The sequence below is a fragment of the Mustela putorius genome, unplaced genomic scaffold, assembly GCF_011764305.1.
Source record: "Mustela putorius furo isolate JIRA1106 unplaced genomic scaffold, ASM1176430v1.1 tig00537350_pilon_pilon_pilon, whole genome shotgun sequence".
NCBI classification, from domain to species: Eukaryota; Metazoa; Chordata; class Mammalia; order Carnivora; family Mustelidae; genus Mustela; species Mustela putorius.
The window spans coordinates 25,083,653-25,106,752 of NW_025422471.1; the positions used below are offsets into that span (position 1 = coordinate 25,083,653).

Here is a 23,100-nt window from a genome sequence, read left to right on the forward strand (position 1 = left end):
TCACCTATAACAAGGCAGTTCTGTAGTGTGGGATGACTAGAATATGTGTGTGTGTAGGGTTATCTGTATATGTGTGTATATATGTACACACACATATAACATATATACACACATACATGTAAACATAGGCATTTGAATTTTTATTTATTAAAATTATTTTTGTAGAGGTAGTATATAGTACAAAATTTAAAATACTGAAAAATATTTCTTCTTCTTCCCTCACCACTCAATTTTCTTTGCCAGAGGCAATACTTCCGTATACTGCTCAAGGCTACATTATGACAAAATATTTCTACTAACTTGCATTGAGGGTTAGCTGCTTTGAAGGGAATACTTTGCCTGGGCCAGTAGGTCATATTCTAGAAACTAAGTTACAGCGGAAACAGTCCTCTGTGGGTTGTTTACACTGTTTTTTGTTTTGTTTTTTTAAGTTTAGAAACATTTAGCATGCAATACATGCACTCTAAAAAAAATGAAATCCAAACAGCACAACAACAGAATAAGAAAGAAGTCTCCTGGGCCACCTGGCTGGCTTAGTCAGTAGAACACGTGACTGGATCTCAAGGTTGCGAATTTGAGTTCCACACTGGCTGTGGAGGTAACTAAAAATAAAATCTTAAAAAAAAAAAAAAAAAGTCACCTCTCATCTACACCAGCTTTCTATTTCACCTTCCAGAAGGTGTTTCCTTCTAGAAGTATTTTACACAAATGCAAGCATATGTTTACAAATGGTCAGTTGGCGTGTGTTCCATTTTGAGGCATGTGGAATGTGGAAATTTTTTTGGTTTTTAGTTTTTGTTTTTGTTTTACTTAATGATACACACACTGGAGATTGTCCAGTATGAATTCACTCATTCTTTTTAATGACCGCAGAGTATTTCACTGTATGGATATACTACAATTTACTTAACTGGTCCACTCCTGATGGATATTTACGTTGTTTTGTGTCTTTTGCTATTACAATGCTTCAGTAAACATTCTCTCTCAACTGCCTTAATGCACAACAATATATGTTTCTTAATCGGACAGACCAGGGCATGTTTGCAGAACCAATTACTTTTTGGATAGCTTTGGACAAATTACATAGTCTAAGTTCCATTATCTGTAAAATGATAACAAAGATATTTCCTTCATCTGGCTGTTACGGATTATAATGATTCTATGAGATGGTATGCTATAGGCACTTAACATCATACGTGGCAAATAGCGTGTGTTCAATAAATGTTTGCTCCAGGCAAAGATGCTTTTCCTGTTTCCAATGAGGCAGTTTCTGGGTTGTGAAGACCTATACAGGGGAAACATCCACACCTTTGGAATTTGGTTTGCACTTTGGGACATGGAAGCTATGAGTGGGTAGGTCCCTGGGAGCATCACTCCCACTCTCAGGGAGGAGGCCATAAACTTTGTCTCTTGATAACTTTCCAAGAGGGGGAAGATTCTATGGAATTCCTCCCATGGTAAGTATAAGCTCTGCATCGCGGAAAAAACCCTTTGCCCTTTAAGGAGTCAGGTCAGTCTCCTCCCAGGCAGAAAACAAAGCATGCTCACATGCTCCTGGGCCTGTGCTCCCAGCATGCATCCTCCTGCTTTCCAGCCCCCAGAAGCCAGCTCCTCCTTCTCCTTTAGGAGCATGTTCTGTCTCCATGACCACTCCTCTTAGGACTCTCACCCCCAACAATCCACTGTCCCTGCACCACTCTGTGCAGGACCCGTTTTGACATATACTTCCCTCAGAGTTACATAACTATTCTATACGAGAATGCCCACTGCCTCAGTTTCTAAGCATCTCAAGGATAAGGACACAGAACTTCAAATGTTAGATGTTCCTTGCGTCATTCCCCTCCTACACCCACCAGATGCTACACATGGAACTAAGCACACAGTATATGCTCAGTAAATATGCAATGACTTGGTCTCTGAACAAGAAGTGAACCACCAATGAGGTTTTTTTTTTTTTATTTTTTTTATGGCATTTTATTTTTTTTAACTTTTTTTTTTGGATACTTTTTTTTTTAATTTATTTTTTATTTTCAGCATAACAGTATTCATTATTTTTGCACCACACCCAGTGCTCCATGCAATCCGTGCCCTCTATAATACCCACCACCTGGTACCCCAACCTCCCACGCCCCTGCCCCTTCAAAACCCTCAAATTTTTATTCAGAGTTTATAGTCTCTCATGGTTCACCTCCCCTTCCAATTTCCCCCAACTCCCTTCTCCTCTCTAACTCCCCATGTCCTCCATGCTATTTGTTATGCTCCACAAATAAGTGAAACCATATGATAATTGACTCTCTCTGCTTAACTTATTTCACTCAGCATAATTTTTTTAATTTTTAATTTTTTATAAACATATATTTTTATCCCCAGGGGTACAGGTCTGTGAATTGCCAGATTTACACACTTCATAGCACTCACCATATCACATACCCTCACCCCACTTCTCTTCTCCCAACCCAAAAATATGGAACACTTCACGAATTTGCGTGTCATCCTTGCACAGGGGCCATGCTAATCTTCTCTGCATTGTTCCAATTTTAGTATATATTCTGCAGAAGCAAGCACCACTAATGAGTTTATAGTTTAAGTAGAAGGAGTAATTAGCTCTGGGGCCACCTTCTAGCTCGTGTTTGACACAAGGATAAAAAGAGCCCCATTATTTCCATTTTGATCCATAGGCAATTGCTGGGACAAACAGCTCATATGCTTTAGCGAAAATGAGTATAGCAAATCTTTCCTCTCAGCCCCTCTCCACAAGGCGCTCTATAAATTTAAAAGCAACAAAACCTACTGGAACTCACCACGAGTTTCTGCGATTTAGCGTGATATAAAACATCCTGGTAGTGCTGGGCGTAGTCTGGATCCACATTTTTAATCTTAGCAGTTGGTAACAGCAGAGTGTCTAAAGTTTTCAAAGGATTCCCTTCGTCAATAGCTTCATTGATGTGTCCCACAGCTACAATTCCTAGGGGGGAAAAGTTTTCTTAAGTCACAGTCCATTATAAGTTCTCTAGAATCACCTGTGACAAAGATGGAGTTAGAATGGGGATGGGGACCCCCCACCACATGAACTGTAAGAGCTGATAAATAAGCATGCCACAGCTGCAGGATACAAGAGCAATGTAGGAAAATCAAGTGTATTTCTCCACACTCACATTGTACAATCTGAAAATGAAAAGGAGGAGAAAATTCCATTTGGAATAGGTTCTGATCACAAACACACAAATTACTTAAAGAAAACATAGGCATAAATTTAATGAAAGAAGAACGAGATATGTTCACTGAAAACTATAAAGCCCCATGTAAAAAAAAATAATAAAGATGACCTAAATAAATTGAAAACTCATCCCATGTTCATGGATTGAAAGAGTTAATGCTGTTAAGATGGAAATACTCCTCAAGCTGATCTATAGATTTGGTGTAATCCCTTCCTTTTTCTTTCAAACAGAAATTAGCAAGCTGAATCTAAAATTCCTATGTAAATCCAAGGAGCCAAGAATAACCAATGCAATGTTGAAAAAGAACAAAATTGGCATTTTCTCATTTTGAAAACTTACTAAAAGCTATAGTTAATCAATACTGCATGGCAGTAATTTAAGGACAGATGTACAGATCAATGGAAAAGAAGTTAGAGTTCAGAAATAAACCCTTACCCTTATGGTCAATTGGATTTTTGACAAGAGTGCCAAGACAACCCAGCAGGTCAAAGGCTTTATAACAAATGGGACACCTGGACATCCATATGCATTAAGAGTGAAGTTGGACCCCCTACAGCACATCGTACACAAAAAATAACCCCCAGTGGGTCATAGACCTAAGTGTAGAAGCTTAAACTATACAACACTTAGAAGAAAACATAATAGTAAATCTCTGTGGCCTGGGTTAGGCAGTAAGTTCAGCTGTGACACCAGAAACACAACTAAAGAAAAAGAGAAATACATGGGATGTTGTAAAAATGGAAACTTCTGTGCTTCAAAGTACACCAAAGAAGATGGAGACAATCTACAGAGATTGGGAGAAAAGACTTGGAAGCTCTGTATCTGACAAAGACCCATATACCTTATATACATGTTCACCAACTATAAGAAATTCTTAAAACTGGGCATTGAAAAAAAAAATTTAAAATGAAGACCTTCAACACACACTTCTTGAAAGAAGATTCATAAATGGCTAATAATCACATGAAAAGATACTCAATATTAGCTGTTAGGAAAATGCAAACCCAAATCACAATGGGATAGCACGTCCTACCCATTAGGACAGCTATAATAGAAAAGACAAGCAGTAACAAGTGTCGTGAGGATGTGGTGAAACTGGAACTCTCATGTGTTGGTGGTAGGAACAGGAAATGGCAGTTCCTTAAAATATTAAGCACAGAATTACCATCCAATCCAGCAAGTCTCCTCCTAGGCAGTTACATTCAAGGGAACTGAAATTGTATGTTCACATAAAAATTATATATCAATGTTTACAGAAATACTTTTAACAGCTAAAAAGTGGAAACAACCTACATATCCATCAACTAATGAACTGATTAACAAAATGTCTATCTATAGAATGGCATATAATCTAACCTAGAAAAGAATATGAAGTATATGGATATCTGATTCAACCTGGAAACACTGAAAACATGATGCTAAGAAGCCAGACATGAAAGGACACACATTACATTATTCTACTTGTACAAAATGTCCGTAATAGGAAAATCCACAGAAACAAAGCAGACTAGTGGTTGCTGAGGATGAGAGGAGAGGGTTAGGGGAGTGACTGCTCATGGGTACCAAGCATCGATTTTGAGTGATAAAGATGTTCTGAATTTATATAGTGATGATGGTAGTACAGCTTCTTAGATACATAAAAGTCACCACAGAAACACGATAAATGGGTCAATTTTAGGATATATGAATGTGGTAGCTTACTACTGACTAGAAGCCTTACCGATAACATAACCAACTAACAAGTATCTTGTATGTTTTTATGTATTACATACTGTACTCTGACAATAAGCTAGAGAAATGAAAATCACACGGCAAAATACACTTATAATAATGCGCTGATAAAAAAATCCACATTTAAGTGGGCCTGTGCAATTCAAATCCATATTGTTCAAGGGTCACACACATATACACACACATACATACTCACAGGGGCCTTTTGCCTCCCAGGTTAGTGCTGATAGATAAGAACTAGTAAAGAAATGAAACATTAACAAGCGGGGTTTACAAAATAAACATTCTTAAAGCTAAACTTCCTGTCATTTTGTTAGCTGTTTTTCAAACACAGAAACACTCTTAATAATAGAGTAAGTACTATAATTTTTAAGAACCATCTTTATCCTGATGCTCAAATTAAGTTAAATATTTAGCTAAGTATCTCCCGGATGGATGACCTACACCTTGCTAAGAATGAAAAGATTTATCTGTAGAAGGAAAGGGATAATTTAAAATGCCCAGAAATTATTCCAGAATATTAAATACATTTAAAGAAAAAGCAGAAACACTTCTCCAATAGGTAAGTTACATGATCTTAAAAACACTGGAAGAACTCAGGAAAGTAACTATTACCTACATACAAGGTATTATCATTTTATCCTGTAGGAGTTATACCCAGAGAACATAGACTACTTCATGTCATTCTCTGGACACCAAGTCCCTTTGGTAGACTGTTCTAAATACTTTTAAACACCCCATCCAAAAGTGACCTTAACAAAATTTTGTCTGAGAAAGAGAATGTATGTTCCTAATGGCCGATCACCTGGGAATGAGTGCATTCCAGCTGACTTGATTGAAATCATTTGTTTAAGTTTTTGTTTGTTATGTTTCTAAGAATACAAGCCATTGAGGTCATAGTAAATGACCTCATAGGGGCTGAAAGACCTACCCAGAAGCCCCCTGGGCACATCTGCATCACTTCCTGTTTATAAGAAAAGGGAAAATCCCACTGCTGAGCCTCAGTCCTGGACCCGCTTCTTTATTTAGTTTTTTGAGAGGAAAAGAGGTTTATTTTTGAGAACATTATTAAACATTCATTAAGCACTAACTATATCCCTAGGAATTTGCTAAGCCATCTGCATAAAAAAGTAAATAAAAGATGGCTTTTAGAAAAAAGATACTCAATTACTGTGACCAAAATCAAAACACAAGATACAAGAAGTAGAACAGAGGAATTAGAATGTCTGTTGCTTACATAAGATGTCTCCCTCATCAACAACACATCCAGAACGGAGCTCTCTATTTGTTCTCCAAATAATTTTTTTTTAAAGTCTTTCAAGTTTTTATTTAAACTTCAGTTAACCATATAGTGTGATACTGGTTTCAGGAGTAGAATTAGTGATTCATCCCTTCCATATAACACCCACTGCTCATCATAACAAGTGCCCTCCTTAATGCCCATCACACATTTAATCCATGCCCCCACCTCCCTCCATCAATCCCCAGTTTGTTCTCTATCATTAAGAATTTCTTATGGAGGGGCACTTGGAAGGATCAGACGGTGACGCATCTGCCTTCAGCTCAGGTCATGATCTCCAGGTCCTGGGATCCAGCCCCATGTGAGGCTCCCTGCTCAGCAGGGATCTGCTTCTCCCTCTGACCCTCCCCACTGCTCCTGCTCGCTCACTTGCTCTATCTATCTATCTATCTATCTAATGTATATCTGTCTCAACTGAGTAAATAAAATATTTTTAAAAAAAGTCTCTTATGGAACTGAGAATTGCTGGAGTAGAGAGTGGTAGGAGGGATGGGGTGGCCAGTTGATGGACATTGGAAGATATGTGTTGTAGTGAGCACTGTGTATTGTGTAAGACTGTTGAGTCATAGACCTGCACCCCTGAGACAAAGAATACATTATATGTTAATAATAAAAAATAAATAAAATAAAATTTCTAAAAAACCCAGTTTCTTATGATTTGTTTTCCTTTTCCTTTACCCCTTTTCCATATGTTCATGTTTTGTTTCTTAAATTCCACATATGAGTGAAATTATATGGAATCTGTCTTTCTCTGCCTTATTTCACTAGCATAACATACTCTAGCTCCATCCAGATGGTGGCAAATGGCAAGACTTCATTTTTTCTGATGGCTGAGTAATATTCCATTGTTATATGTATATGTATGTTATATATGTATATTGTATATGTATGTTATATATGTATATTATATATGTTATATGTATATAATATATATGTTATATGTAAATGTATACACACATACATATATATCACATCCTCTTTATCTATTCATCAAGCAATAGACATTTGAGCTCTTTCTATTATTTGGCTATTGCTGATAATGTTGTTATAAACATCAGGGTGCATGTGCCCCTTTGAATCAGTATTTTTGTATCCTTTGAATGAATACCTAATAGTGTAATTGCTGGGTTATAAGGTATTTCGATTTTCAATTTTCTGAGGAAGTTCCATACTGTTTTCCAGAGTGGCTATACCAGCTTGCATTCCCACCAACAGCATCCTCACCATTAACACCATTATTTCCTGTGTTAATTTTAGCCATTCTGACAGGTGTGAGGTGGTATCTCATTGTAGTTTTGATTTGTATTTCCCTGATGATGAGTGAGGGTGACCATCTTTTCATGTGTCTGTCGGCCATTTGTATGTCTTCTTTGGAAAAATGTCTATTCATGTCTTCCGCCCATTTCTTGACTGGATTTTTTGTTTTTTGGGTGTTGAGTTTCTTAAGTTCTTTTTTTTTTTTTTTTTTTAAAGATTTTATTTATTTATTTGACAGACAGAGATCACAAGCAGGCAGAGAGGCAGGCGGAGAGAGAGAGGAGGAAGCAGGCTCCCTGCTGAGCAGAGAGCCCTATGCGGGACTCGATCCCAGGACCCTGAGATCATGACCTGAGCCGAAGGCAGTGGCCTAACCCACTGAGCCACCCAGGCGCCCCGAGTTTCTTAAGTTCTTTATAGATTTTGGATACTAACCTTTTGTCAGACATGTCATTTGCAAATATATTTTCTCATTTCATACACTGGCTTTTAGTTTTGTCGATTGTTTCCTTCATTGTGCAGAAGCTTTTTATCTTGATGAGGTCCCAATAACTCACTTTTGCTTTTGTTTCTCTTGCCTCTGGAGACGTGTCTAGTAAAAAGTTGCTATGGCTGATGTCAAAGAGTTTGTTGACTATGTTCTCATCCAGGATTTTGATGGCTACCTGCCTCAAATTGTCTCAAATTTGGTTTTTCCTCCATTTTGAATTTATTTTTGTGCATGGTTAAGAAAGTGGTCTAGTTTCATTCTTCTGCTTGTTGCTGTCCAATTTTCCCAACACCATTTGTTGAAGAGACTGTCTTTATTCCACTGGATATTCTTTCCTGCCTTGCTAAAGATTAGCTGACCACACTGGATCCATGTCTGGGTTTTCTATTCTGTTCCATCGATAAATGTGTCTGTTTTTGTGCCAGTACCATACTGTCTTGATGATTACAGCTTTGTAAACTTGAAGTCCAGAAATGTGATGCTTCCAGCTTTTTTCTCTTTTTCAAGATCGCTTGGCTATTTGGGGTCTTTTGTGGTTCCATAAAAATTTTAGGATTGTGTTAGATTTGTGAAAAATGCTGGTGGTATTTTGATAAGAATTGCATTAAATGTGTAGTCTGCTTTCTGTAGTACAGACATTTTAACAGTATTTGCTCTTCTACTCCATGAGCATGGAATTTTTTTCTGTTTTTGGCATCAACTTCAATCTCTTTCATAACTGTTCTATAATTTTTAGAGTACAGATATTTTACTTCTTTGATTAGATTGGCTTCTGGGTATCTTATAGTTTTAAGGGCAATTTTAAAAGGAATTGATTCCTTGATGTCTCTTTCTGCTGCTTCATTATTGGTGTATAGAAATGTAACAGATTTTTGTACAATGATTTTGTATCCCGAGACTTTACTCACTTTTCCTCATTGAGGCTGATATCAGCTGTGGGTCTTTCACATATGGTTTTTATGATATTGAGGTACATTCCCTTTAACCCTATCCTGTGAAGAATTTTAATCAAGAAAGGATGCTGTAATTGTTAAATGCTTTTTCTGCATCTGTTGAGAGGATCATATGGTATTCACCCTTTCTTTTATTAATGTGGTGTATCCATTGACTGATTTGTGAATACTGAGTCACCCCTGCAACCCAGGAGTAAATCCCACTTGATTGTGGTGAATAATTATTTTTACGTACTGTTGGGTTTGAATTGTTAGTATTTTCTTAAGAAGTTTTGCACCCGGGATATTGGTCTGTACCTCTCCTTTTTAGTGGGGTCTAGTTTTGGAATCAAGATAATGAGGCTTTGTAGGAAGAGTTTGGAAATTTTCCTTCCATTTCTATTTTTTTGGAACAGTTTGAGAAACATACGTATTAACTCTTTAAATGTTTGGTAGAACATTTCTGTGGGAAGCCATCTGGCCCTGGACTTTTGTTTGAGTTTTTTCACGTCTTTGTTTTTGTTCTGAGAGACAGGGTGCAAGTGGGGCAGGGCAGAGGGCTGGGAAGGGAGAGAGAGAATCCCAAGTAGTCTCCTTGCCTAGTGTGGAACCGAAGGAGGGGCTCAATCTGAGGACCCCGAGATCATGACCTGAGTTGAAATCAAGAGTCAAATGTATAACTAACTGAGCCAGCTAGGTCCCCTGTTGGGAGATTTTTTGATTATTGATTCTGATTCAGTTTTTTTGCTGGTTATGGGTTTGACCCAATTTTCTACTTCTCTTAGTTTCAGTTTTGGTAGTGTAGATTATTTCTAGGAACTTATCCATTTCTTCCAGATTGCCCAATCTGTTGGCATACCATTTTTCATAATATTCTTTTATAATTTTATTTCTGTGATATTGGTTGTGATTGCTCCTTTCTCATGATTTATTTGGGTCCTTTTTCTTTTCTTTGTGTTAAGTCTGGCTTGGTAGTTATCAATTTTATTAATTCTTTCAAAGAACTAGCTCCTAGTTTCATTGACCTGTCCTGTTTTTTTGTTTGTTTCTATATCATTTACTCCTGCTCTTCATTATTTCCCTTCTTCTGCTGGTTTTAGGCTTTCTTTTCTTTTCTTTTTCCAGGTCCTTCAGGTGTCAGATTAGGTTGTGTATCTGAGATTTTTCTTGCTTCTTGAGGTAGGTCTGTATTGCTATCTACTTCCCTCTTCAGACCGTTTTTGCTGCATCACAAAAGTTTTGGACTGTTTTGTTTTCATTTTCATTTCTTCCATGTATTTTTAAAAATTCTTCTTTAATTTCTTGGTAAATCCATTAATTCTTTAGTAGGAGGTTCTTTAACCTCTATGTATCTGTGGACTTTTCAAATTTTTTCTTGTGGTCGACTTTAAGTTTCATAGCATTGTGGTCAGAAAATAAGCATGGTATGGTATCAATCTTTTTGTATTTGTTGAGGCCTGATTTGTGACCCAGTATGTGATCTGTTCTGGAGAATGTTCCATGTGCACTCAAAAAAGGTGTATTCTGCTGGTTTAGGATTAAATATTCTGAATATATCTGTTAAGTCCATATGGTCCAGTGTGTCACTCAAAACCATTGTTTCCCTGCTTAGACAATCTGTCCATTGCTATAAATGGGATGTTAAAGCCCCATACTATTATTGTATTATTATCAATGCATTTCTTTATGTTTGTTATTGACTTATATATCCGGGTGCTCCCATGCTGGGGGCAGAAATATTTATAACTGTTAGATCTCTTGTTGGATATAGCCCTTTATTATGACACAGTGCCCTTCTTCACCTCTTGTTACAGTTTTGGTTTAAAATCTAGTTTGTCTGATATAATTGCAACCCCAGCCTTATTTTGATGTCCATTAGCATGATAACTGGTTTTCCATGTCTCAAAAGTGCAGGTGTCTTTAGGTCTAAAGTGAATCTCTTGTAGGCAGCATACAGAGGCATGACCCACTTTTTAAAACCATCATACAAGACTATAATGTTTTAGTCAAATGAAAGAGCCGGCATTCTCTTACAGATTGCAATTTTGAGACACCAGATGAGGTAACCTACAAAGAAGGGTACCTACCAAATTAAAAAAGTAAAAATTCAAAGAAAGAAAACTACCTTGTCTACACTACGTAGTTAAAATGAAGTTCCTCTACAGTTCTATGGGGAAAAGTAAACTTTTCAGTAAGAAATTGATGGAGCATCTAAGTCTGAGGAAATGCATTTGGCAGCTTCTCCATTAAACTCTCCTTCCACATTCATCATGTCCCATTAGTTGCTTATCCACATCACAATTCAGACACAAGATTAGACCTTGAAGTATGTGGCGGGGGTGGGGTGGGAAGGGTAATGCACCTTCAAGATGTCCATGAAAAATCCTTAGCTTTTTCAGATGATTTAATTACTCTATTGTGCAATTCATGCCAGTTCATAATGGCATATTATTTCACTTAGCTTTTAAATTAATTACCTAAACATAGGATATCAAACCCAATATGTCAAGAACTTTGGAAATACCTCATTTTGACATAACTAAACAAACCAAAGCACAGAGATATTAAATACTCTGCACTGAATTCTCCAAATTCTAGAAAGGAAATATGATAAGGAAGTCTCTAAAATAACTGCCCTTCATAACATGATCATCAGAAGGAATAGGATAGTGGCCATGTGATAATAGCCCATGGAAAATACCAGAAATACAGCTGCTTAGAGAGATAAATCCCTTATTAATCCAAAGATATTTTTGCTTAGGAATAATATCCATCTACCAAAAAAATTCTTTTTTTAAAATTCTACAAATACTACTTGTTTTGCTTTTCCTGAAAAAAAGTAAAGGCTCTATTTGATAGTCTGGGGCAAAATGGCATCCTTCACCCAGCTTTTTAATCAACGTTAAGAAGGAGAGTCAAGGGGAACCTGGGTGGCTTGGTTGGTTAAGTGTCTGACTCTTGGTTTCAGCTCCTCATGATCTCTGGGTTGTGAAATTGAGCTCCCTGTGGGGCTCCACGCTCAGCGGGGAGTCTGCATAAGATTCTCCCTCTCCCTCCACCCTTCCCCCGCTCGCAGTCTTGCTCTCTCAACTAAATATTAAAGGTGGGGGGAAGAATAAGAATAAAATACAACCATTTAGCACTGAGAACTAACACAACTCTGTTGTATTAGCAGAACATATAGAAATCTCTAAAGCAGACCTGGACAGAATATTGCCTGAAAGAACTAGGGAAAAGTGAGAAAATCAAGATGGGACCAATTCTTTGTTTTGCTTAACCAAACAGGAGTACTACCCTTGAGTTGCATTAGCCACAGCACCCGAACCACTGGTACAGGCAACTCAAGAGTGTGCTCTGAAAAACAATCTGAGGGGTTTGAAGTGGCGGGGGGGTGGGAGGTTGGGGTACCAGGTGGTGGGTATTATAGAGGGCACGGATTGCATGGAGCACTGGGTGTGGTGAAAAAATAATGAATATTGTTTTTCTGAAAATAAATAAATTGAAAAATTAAAAAAAAAAAAGAGTGTGCAGCTAGGGGTCAAGTAGCAGGGCAGGAGAGCAGGGGGCTGGGGACTGGGGGCCTGAGACTTGAAACAGGCTCCCCACACCAGATAATAGTGGACATCTGCTCAAATTAGTGCTTCCCTCTTGGCTAACATCTGGCAAGAACTACCAGCTGCCAAGGCAATGTGCCAGAGAAGAGCTAAGGGGGCTGTATGTAAAGCATCTGATCACAGGGATTCCTGTGATGCCTTCGTCCAAGACAATCAGAGGCAGCAGCGAGCTGTGTGATCAGAGAAGTGGAACTGGAGATTTAAATAACCTAAAAAGGACACAGTGAAGAAACTGTCCAGGGATCAGTACAACAGTGGTACATCTGTGAACTGGAGGTCAGGTCAGCACATCTGAACACCTGTTACCTATTAGGGACTTAGGTGTTTAACACCACCACCACCACCACCACCAGCAGCCCTACCTTGGTGTTGGGCACAGGACTCACAGGAAACAGTCAAGAAAGCAAAGAAAGTTATGCAAGTGCAATCAAGTAACAAAGTCATATGTTTTATTTCAAGAGTGATTTTACTAGCCCAAAGTTAGATTCTGCCTTCAAAGACCATACCTGAGACCTCACCAAAACACACCGGAACAGCCCAAGCTTGTGAGAGAAGTATCTGCCTACTCTTTGAGCAAACTTAGGACAAGTTAGAAAAGCAGGTCAAAGCTGGAGGACGGACGGGAGGTCAGTGCCATCGGCCATCTTAATCCAAATGTTGCCGATGAATCGAACAGCTCAGACAAAGTCAAAGATGATGGTGCTGGTTTGTTCTTATGATGGGAAAGACTGCATGACACTTGAATTTGATAGCTGGTGCTACAGAAAAGTAGTCACTATACACTGGTTGCTGAGTTGTATAGCCCCCCTCCCCCATTCTTCATTCTGTTTTTGTAAACAAGAGGCAAATGAGAAGGAGGTAAGTTGACATTCAAGAAAGCATGTTTCAGGACATACCCTTCTGGGATTGTCCACATTCATGTAGGTAGTTCCTAATTTCTAGATGTATGGTGAATCCTCATGATTTGTGATCCTAATGCAAAGGTTAGAAAGCCCAAATGAAAGGCCAAAGTTGAGTGCTTCAAAGTCTGAATTTTCTACAGTATCCATCTCTGAAGTATGAATAAATAAGAAAACATGAGGACTTCTATTTATGCATTTTTATTCTATCCTTTTATGTCTTTTTTATATGTTTTATAATATATGTAATACATTGGTGCAGTATTACAGGCATAAAATTTACATATAAATATATACTTGCCTATCAGGGGGGTGGGCTCTCCTAAGTTCCGTGAGCAAAAATTTGCAGCCCTTGTTTAGGGAACTAAGTTGTCCAGACACCTTATTCTCTCATTATACTAAGAGAAGGGAAGTGTTCTATACTTACGGTCATTTTCTTCTTGAATTTCCATATTAACCATATCAATACAATTCTGAATTTCATTCCAGCTTAAGTTATCTTGTCCTTGGGATAAGGCTTCCAGTTTAAAGGTGAGTAGTGCATTTGTGTAACTGTGGAAGAGAAAACGATCGTGTTCATCAGCAACATCCATTCTTTGTTCATCTCATGCATCTTAAATTTGGCACATAGCCAAAAGTAGATGTTACGCGATTAAGAGCAGAAAGGCACACAAAATTGTCTTGTGCAGCGTTGTGAACACAAGGCAAGCTCCCTTGTATAATGGTGTTTTTTGATAGATAATTTATGAACAAATGTTGTTTAATGAAAGGGCCTCAAAACCCAACCTCATATCTAACTCAAACAAAAAGAAAAAAACAAACAAACACTTAGTTTTCAACTTTGTGAAATCACACCCAACCCCCAACCCAGTTTCTCATTTTCCATCCCTTTGCATTGCCTTGGCTCTGCTCAGGCTTCAGATAACTTTTCGTGGTAAAATTTAGAAACACCATGGTTCTCAACCTTTGTATCAAGGGTTCCTTTTATTATTTTTCTTGTTCCTTCCAAAATCTGAACTTTAGAGTCCTTTACCCCTGTAAGCTTAACCCAGCTGGGTTTCCTTGAGGTCTAGTGAGGAATCAAATAAAATACAAATCCAGAAACCTTGCTGAGAAACATACATCTTCAGTGTATGTTTTTTTTTTTTTTTTAAAGATTTTGTTTATTTATTTGACAGACAGAGATCACAAGTAGGCAGAGAGGCAGGCAGAGAGAGAGGAGGAAGCAGGCTCCCTGCTGAGCAGAGAGCCCGATGTGGGGCTGGATCCCAGGACCCTGGGATCATGACCTGAGCTGAAGGCAGAGGCTTTAACCCACTGAGCCATCCAGGAGCCCCTTCAGTGTATGTTTTCTTGAAGATGCAGTATGGGAGGTGAATGAGAATACTACCAAGTCCGTCCTCACCTCTCCGTTTCTCCTAAGGCTTCACAGCAGCTACCCAAAACCCTCCCTCTGTGTCCGCTCACTGCTATGGCATTCTTGGCCCCTCATTTCTCACCCTTCACCCTCCTCACTATGCACAACCCTCTGGCAAAGAGGATTTGGTCAACCACTTCAATTACTTGTCTTGTTTGGGGAAGTTTTAGGGAAGAAAATTACCCATCTTGATATGGTACTAAGAAACCCGTTTCTTAAGAGTCATTTTCCCCCATTTAAAAAATCACAGAACCAATGTTACAAACATAAATGAACATGAGCTGTTCTAAACCCAAGTAGATAAACTCAATAGTTTAGTTTGCTTTTGCATTACATCAGGGAAATAAAGGCCAATCCTCCACATACTTCTACTTCTTCACTATGCACTTGGACTTCTTCTTTTTTTTTTTTTTAAGATTTTATTTATTATTTATTTGCCAGACAGAGATCACAAGCAGGCAGAGAGGCAGGCAGAGAGAGAGAAAGGGAAGCAGATTCTCCGCTGGGCAGAGAGCCCGATGCAGGGCTCGATCCCAGCACCCTGGGACCATGACCTGAGCCGAAGGCAGAGGCTTTAACCCACTGGGCCACCCAGATGCCCCTGCATTTAGACTTCAGAGTAACACCATTGGATTGCTAATAGCAGAGGTTAGAAAAAGTAATACCACAGGAAGTTTAAAACTGGTTTCCTGGTTGTGACCGTTTTTCTCCAAATTCTGCATGCTTTATGGTAGCACGCAGGTGCCGTCCACAGGGGGTAGCTTGAGAGAGAAAAAACATTCAAAATAGAAAGTGGTAGTGATGATCTTTTATCTGTGGCTGAATAACACATCATCAAATTCAGGCCTGAAAGTGGCTAACAGTCACATTTGAGATTTTCGCCTTACCAAAATTTATAAGCCTAAGAAACACTCTGTTGCACTAGTAATACATAAACAATAATATTGAGTAACAATAACAAAATGTCAACTTGCACTCCCTAGCATCCCTTTTGGACAGAGACCATTCTGTAAGCAAGTGCAAAATCTTTATGGACATTTCACGTGCTTAACATCTAAATGATGATCCAATGGGAATAAAATGAGAAAGCTTAATGAACATGGGAAAAACCCCACCACTGCCCATCACTTCTTTAGAGATGAACAAACAGTAGCCAAAGGAAGAGATTTTAGGAGTAAACAACAGAGCTGCAAAGTCTTTCCCATGTATTAGCCCCCAGGCATCAGCTATAGGAAACACTCTGTGGTTCGCCCTTACAGAGAGGTCCAAGGCCTTCCCTCCATGTCTCCCAGAGCCCTCTTCATTGGTGGCTGTGGGCAGACCAATAACACCACATTTCTAACCGACTTCTCAAGCTTTGAGGAGATTACAATTCCAATTTAGTTGAGCAGATCTATACTAACATCAAACAAATGGGGCAAAGCCTGTGGCAGACACGGCAGGGGTCTCGGATGAACAAGGTGAAGCCTCTACTTCAAGGAGCTTTCTGTCCAGTGGTTAAGAAGACAAAAATTCAAGCAGGTCATAAAAGCAGCGCACACGAAAGGCCGTAAGAGATAGTCTTTAAGAGGAGAAATCACAGAGTTCCGAGGAAGGAGAAGTGGAAGGAAAAACCTAGTGGTGGAACACTTGCCCTGACACAGGGACCAAACCAAGCACTTAACTCTCAGTGCTGTTCCGCAGATGCAGAGTAGGTGTTTCTGCACTTTAGAGATGAAGAGGAAAAGCTGTCCAAAGTCAGACTCAGATATTTTTGGCCCCGATGCAATCTGTGTTCCTTGAATCACATCATGCTAGTTCTCTCCGGAGAGATGACATTACTGGGGGTGGGGAGAAAGATGGAAATAATGTGATGCTACCACAGCATCCTCTGTGGTGGGGAGCTCCGGTCATGTGCCAGGAGAGGCGATAGGCACCCCATTCTCAGGGGTGAGAGGAGCACGTACAGCAGCAGACAAGCCAGGAAGTACACAGTGTGTTCACATCCGGCCTGATGGAAGTATGAGGTTCAAGGAGAGCTGGAGCGAAGGTCAGAATGATGTGCTCAGAGAAAGGAGTCTGTTCTTACTGCATGTGAGAACAAGGAACAATCAAATGGAGAGCGTTGAAACCACAGCTACATTTTGGAACAATTAATCTGGGACAGCATATGCCTAGAGCCAATACCAGCTCTCTATCGCTTTTGTGAGAATTAGAAGAGTCTTCCTGGGGAACCACAGGTCAAGTGTAGAAGCCGTGGCAAACAGGTAGATGCTTTATAGGACTTCATCAAGGTGGCCCTGTCCCCACCCATAGTGCAATGAATAACTTGGACAACCGTTGGGAGAGGCCGTGATGGAACCCATTTCTTCAACTTGAAAACCTGAGAACTTGGGCTTCCAGGAACTGGGTTAAAAAGCAGACAATGTCAGTCCATCAGGTGTCAGTCCAAGAACCAAAGGGGACCCTGAAATCTCATGTTGGTACTCATCTTTCAGCTGACCCAGAAGGTGCTTAAGTCAGACTTCAAAAATGTGATTAAAATGAACAATTTTTTTCAAGTTTCCCAAACAGAATACTTGAACTCTGAGGTTGTATCTGTGGTTTTCCACTTGGAAAAAAAGTGATTCTCAAGTGGGGTGTGAGATCATTTCCTTGATGGGTTATTTGCAAATTGGGGGACAGATAGGAAGGAATTTTGGTAATCAACATTAGTGATCTGGAAGGAGGCAGTTATTTAGAGGGCAGTGGCCAGGATGTGCAATCTGGGGGACAGTCGTGACAATTACCCCACCAAGACATCCCGTGAGAGCCCCACTGGGCTGTGAACTTCATAAGGAAGTGATGAGCTCACCAGCTCTGTCTTCCACTCAAGCACTGAGGGGCAGCAGCCAAGCCCAGTTAGGTGAGAATGAAGGAGGACATTAAAGACACAGGAGGGCCAATTTGGAAGTTATCAAGAAGCCAAAATGACAAGTCCAATTGGTTGGTAGCTGCGAAACAGCAACATTGTGCAGAGATGTTACACACACAGACTGGCTGCTGATAGGGAGTAATGAACAGGCTGTTTCCTCTGCCTGGCAGAGGAAAACGAGTGGAACTTGAGGTTTCTAAGCCTGAAGAAGACAAGAGTTCCATTATAAATAGTAAAGGAAGAAATAAATACCTTGGGAATAGACTCAGGTGTTAGATTTATCAGGTGGCCACATTTAAGTTGAACAAGAAGAGTGGTTTCTCCAAGAAAACCAAACCAGAAAATCCTCTGTCCCACTACTTTGGGGCCATTCTCTATTCAGACAAGTAGTCAAGTATTTAAAAAAAATTTAAAGTCTTAAATTTTCTCGTACAATTGTGTATGGTCCAAGAGAATGATCCAATGTCTATTTAAGCAGTTTGGCTGGAATCGGTTATCTGAAAAGAGCTTTGTCAGGATCTGGGTAGATATCGCCCCCTAGCGGTTAACAAGTATCCAGGCCGCAAAATCACTCCTTTTACTTGGGCTTTTGTCTTACTGAATCTCTAAGAGACTCCTTATTCTGGCCCCTTAATTTTCTCTCTAGAGCTGCTCTAGTGTTTCATACCATCAACTGTACTACCTAGTAGCATGGAAGATACTAAGACTGTCACCCACTGCCATGACCCACGGTGGTCTCAGGATTCCTTGGATTTAACAATCAAAACAATGGGCTTTGGGATTCAATTGCCCAGCTGCGGGTCCATAAACCCAAATTTAGTTTCCTCATCAGTAAAATAAAATAATTGGACTGGATCATTATTAAAATTTTTTCCAACTCTTCTACACTTGGTGGTCTCCAAAAAAAAAAAAAAAGCCCAAGGGAAGGTATGTTTTCAATAGCTCTTCTATTTTTAGCCTATCGCATCACCTTTGGTAAAGACAACGTCAGTGTGTAATAGTCACAGCATGGTCATTTTTAGATTCTTTCTCCCCTTAAAAGAAATATTGTAAAAAAAGAAAAGGGGGGAGGGAGGGACTCATATTACAATGTAGTCTAGCTCTTGAGGAACTGAGTACAGATACATGGATCTCTTCAGCAAGGAGCGAATCTTCAATTTGTGAGATCTGCCAAACACACATTTCTGTATTTAAAAGAGGCTTAGAAGATGTTCCCTTACCGTTCTACATATGACTCATCCAGATTGTTGAGGCCTATTGTTGGGCTTCTGAGTTGATTCTGTGCAGACACAAGATCACTGTTTCCCAAGGCCTGGTTTAGTAAAGCAACAGCAGACAGCATTTCCACTGCAATCAGGAGCTCCTCGTGGGCCAAGTAGTTCTGTTGGAAAATACATGCAATCCAAGTTTCCCCAATCACACACCTCATGTATGTGATGGGGTTTTAGGACATGTATTTCAAAGAACAAAGAAATGTTGAAGATTTTGAGAACCCAGGAGAGAGAAGGTTCAATGGCCACCTGTTTTTTATTGGCTTTAAAGAAGAGGTGAGTGGGGTCTGGGTTTTTTCTTAGCTGGTCATTTTAGGAGAGAATTAATGACAAGCAATGGTTCTGATTCCTCAAACATCTGCATTCCCCTAGCTGATTTCCACCATTGGTTATATTAGCTGCATACAGGCTCAGACTTACCAAATAATTAAATGAAGGATTAGACAATGCTGTCACTGTCTGAGAGTGTGAGGTTAAGATTTTTCAGTAGTGATTTTCAGTTTAAATTAAAGATAAGGAAAAGGGGAGAATTTTACCTCTAAGTTATAACCCCAGAAAAGTAAACCAAAATCATTAAGCTCAGAATATCAATTCAAGTCCCCTCCAAAATTTATTCTGAGTCACTTTTTAATAATTTTGTAGAAAAAAAAAATTTTTTTTTTTTAAATGAGCGAGCAGGGCATGGACAGAGGGAGACTATCTCTAAGCAGATTCTATGACCACCATGGCGCCTGATGTGGGGCTTGATCTCACAGTCCATGAGATCATGACCTGAGCAGAAATCACAAGTCAGATGCCCAACTGACTGAGCCACCCAGACATACCAATAATTGGATGGAAGTCTTAAAACATACTATGAAGTCTGGATATTTGAAGAAATGTGAAGTCAGTAAAGCATGTATGTTTTATAATTTTGGATTTGGCTTAAAAAAACACACTCATGGTGGTTACACTTGTGATGAGCATAGCATATAGCATAACCTTGCCAAGTGGCTATCTTGTATACCTGACAGTAAGGTAACATTGTATAGTCAAATATAATTTTAAAAACCACATATGAAACTTTTGAACACCCTCCCCCTTCAATGTTCTCTTCCATTTAACCATTTTATACTCACTCGGCCCAACTTCAAAAAGGTTATTACTTCCATTATATTGAAGGAACATATATTTCTTCCATATATTGAAGGAACAGCAGAAAATGAATAGAAAAAAATGCTGATAACTGTGTTTACGTTTAGGATATTTTCTGTATTTAATATATACAATGTAATATTTATATTAAAATGCATTATAGCTTTCTGGATCTCCATAGGTAACCCACAGCAATGGATTTTAGAGTAACAAGGCATACTTTTACCTTCCAGAACAAATGGGAAGAAAGGGTTATTACAGGGAGCATGTAAGCAAATTTGATCCAAATTTCTTTTTTTTTTTTTTTTAAAGATTTTACTTATTTGACAGAGAGAGATCACAAGTAGGCAGAGAGGCAGGCAGAGAGAGAGGAGGAAGCAGGCACCCTGCTGAGCAGAGAGCCCGATGCGGGACTCGATCCCAGGACCCCGAGATCATGACCTGAGCCGAAGGCAGCGGCTTAACCCACTGAGCCACCCAGGCGCCCCTGATCCAAATTTCTTATATTAACTACAAGTTAAAGACATAAGGGAGGTATAAAATTATAAGTAAAAAAGCACGGTAGAATCATTTGAGATCCACCTCTTCTACTCCTTCTAGTAATTGTCCACAAAAATCTAACATGGTATACAGCAGCAAGGCAAGGAAAACAAGGAAAAACAAAGGGCTGGAGCATCATAGGCTGATCATTGACCAGTTAGGGATGAATGACGGGCTAGTGTACGAGCAGCCTTGGGGTTCAAAGCTGGTGGTGCCGAAGAAAAACTACTAATGAAAGAACTTAAGTGCAATTTCAGAACATGACCTATTTTTCTTTTCTTACAAAATAGTACCTTTCTATTTAGAAAACAAGAGCTTACGTGCAATTTCAGAACATGCCCTATTTTTCTTTTCTTACAAAATAGTATCTTTCTCTTTAGAAAATAAGAAGTCTTGGTAAGCAAGAATAAGAAAACAAATCCTCTCACCCAAGCCGTATAGTGTATATCTGTTTATTTTTAATTCATACAAACATTTACAGAGGTTCCTTTAAACAGAAATTTCATATTACAAAAAACTCTTCTAGATAATGATGTTTTAATCTCATTCTTTCCACTGGATATTAGTGTATGCAATCTGTTGTTAGACATGTGGTTTGTGTCCATGGAGGAGACACCTGCTGCCTCGAATTTATGCCTATGCTATGTTAGATCTCTCAATGCTACCCATCAGACTTCCCAAAACAACAGTATATTAATTTACATTTCCCTCTGTCTGAGTTTGAATATCTGTTTGTGTGTGTCTGTCATTGTATATGCCGATCTTTGTGACTTGGCTATTCATGCGTTTGGCCTCCCTTCCTCCCTTTTTTTCATAGAACATTTCTGCTTTAATTTATTTTTTAAACTTAAACTTATTTTTTATTTTATTTTAAAAATGTATTATTTATTTATTTGACAGAGAGAGAGAAAGAGAGAGAGAGACAACTAGAGATAACTAGAGAGGGAACAAAAGCAGAGGGAGTGGGAGAGGGAGAAGCAGGATTCCTGCGGAGCAGGGAGCCCGATGCGGAGCTTGATCCCAGGACCCTAGGATCATGATCCAAGCCGAAGGCAGACACTTAATGACTGAGCCATCCAGGCGCCCCCCATTTCTGATTTTTAAGATCCAACGTTCTTCTACATTTCCCTAGAACTTAAATTTTTCTAAGTCACTTTTTTACATTTAGCTTTTTACGTTGGGAATTTATTCTGATATGTGTAGCGAGGTCCCGTTTTCTTTTTCAAACAGCTAAATACTTGTAAGGATTTCATTCTTCTCTCCACCTTTTTGAAATACTAGCATTCTCATACATTCAATTCTTGGATCTGTTTCCAGTACTTTTTATTCTGCTCCATTGTTTGGGTTAATCCTGTACTAGTACACATGGTTTTAATTACTGTAACCTTATATATTACTGTTTAATACCATTCTCATATTAACCAGCACTCAGTTTACAAAAATTAAAGCCATGGTGCGAATGTTCTTCATTTCTAGAAATGCAGACTCAGAGCTAAGTATTCTATTTCAAAACCATGATAGTATTTTTTAAAACTTTCAGCACAGTTAATGAATTTGTTCAAAGTGCTTCAAAAACCAGAGCATAAGAACAACTTGTTTTCAGTGTGTTTGTGTCGAATGCTCCCTGCATTTCCGCACCATGCAGACTCTTCATGGAGATGAAAAGTGGGAGTCAACGAGGAAGGCAGTCCTGGACCCAGCACAGAGAGACCAGGGGAATAGGGACTGGTACAAGTTAAAGACTCTGTGCCCCATTCACCTTCCCCAAACATCCTTCCTCATAGCTTCGACCCAGAATTAACATCTTTGGGACTGGAGTCTCCCCAGACTTACCATGGCATTCTGTTTCTGGAGGTTGAAAAGCTCATTCTGATACATCACAGCAGCAAAGGGATAAACAGCAGGCAGCTGGGCCTCCGGTCTCTTCAGTGCAAGCAGCGTGTTCCCGGGGTCGCCTTCCTGAATGACGGCATTGATGTGGTCCACGGCAGCCAGCCCTGAGTGGAGGTTGGGAGTGTCACATTTCGTCAGAATGTCCGCTTTTTGCCCTGCTATTTGCCCCAAGCATCCCATCTTTCCAAGGACTAGAATCTAAGCAGTCCCCTTCCATGAACTCTGAAAAGCTGCTGCTGGAGGACAGGTGAAAGCTTGAAGGTGGTAACACAGTAACTGGAGGGCCATCCAGTCTTTGGAGAAAGTCCCTGAAAGGCGCTCAGCATTGAGAAAGCTGGAGTCATGAGATCCCTCCTGTCTTCCCTGCAAAACCCTGTGCTTTGGGATCAGCTCTGGTCTCATGTCATCCACTGTTCTAGTCCCTGAGGATTTCACATCTTGGGGAACCCCACAGTATTTAGAGCTGGGCCATATAGATCCCATAGGCATTGTTCTTGAATGCTCCTTGTGT

The 23,100-nt window shown here is 39.4% G+C and overlaps 1 protein-coding gene and 1 non-coding gene across 5 annotated transcripts in view; both read right to left on the reverse strand.

Annotated features, from left to right (window-relative positions):
* IQGAP2 (IQ motif containing GTPase activating protein 2) overlaps nt 1-23,100 on the reverse strand; it is a 294,682-nt gene that overhangs the window by 87,589 nt on the left and 183,993 nt on the right. For 3 of the 4 annotated variants that reach the window (XM_004766845.3, XM_004766846.3, XM_045074457.1), the window contains 4 exons: nt 22,530-22,693; nt 18,972-19,132; nt 13,869-13,993; nt 2,802-2,965 (listed from right to left, as the gene is read on the reverse strand). In XM_004766845.3, coding sequence (XP_004766902.1) covers nt 2,802-2,965; nt 13,869-13,993; nt 18,972-19,132; nt 22,530-22,693 — 614 coding nt within the window. Of the gene's footprint in view, nt 1-2,801; nt 2,966-5,754; nt 5,819-13,868; nt 13,994-18,971; nt 19,133-22,529; nt 22,694-23,100 lie in introns of those variants that run through there. The other variant, XM_013063689.2, reaches the window with a different exon arrangement.
* Nucleotides 2,459-2,565, reverse strand: LOC123390459. The gene has a single exon (XR_006605048.1). It is a non-coding gene; the product is annotated as a U6 spliceosomal RNA (small nuclear RNA).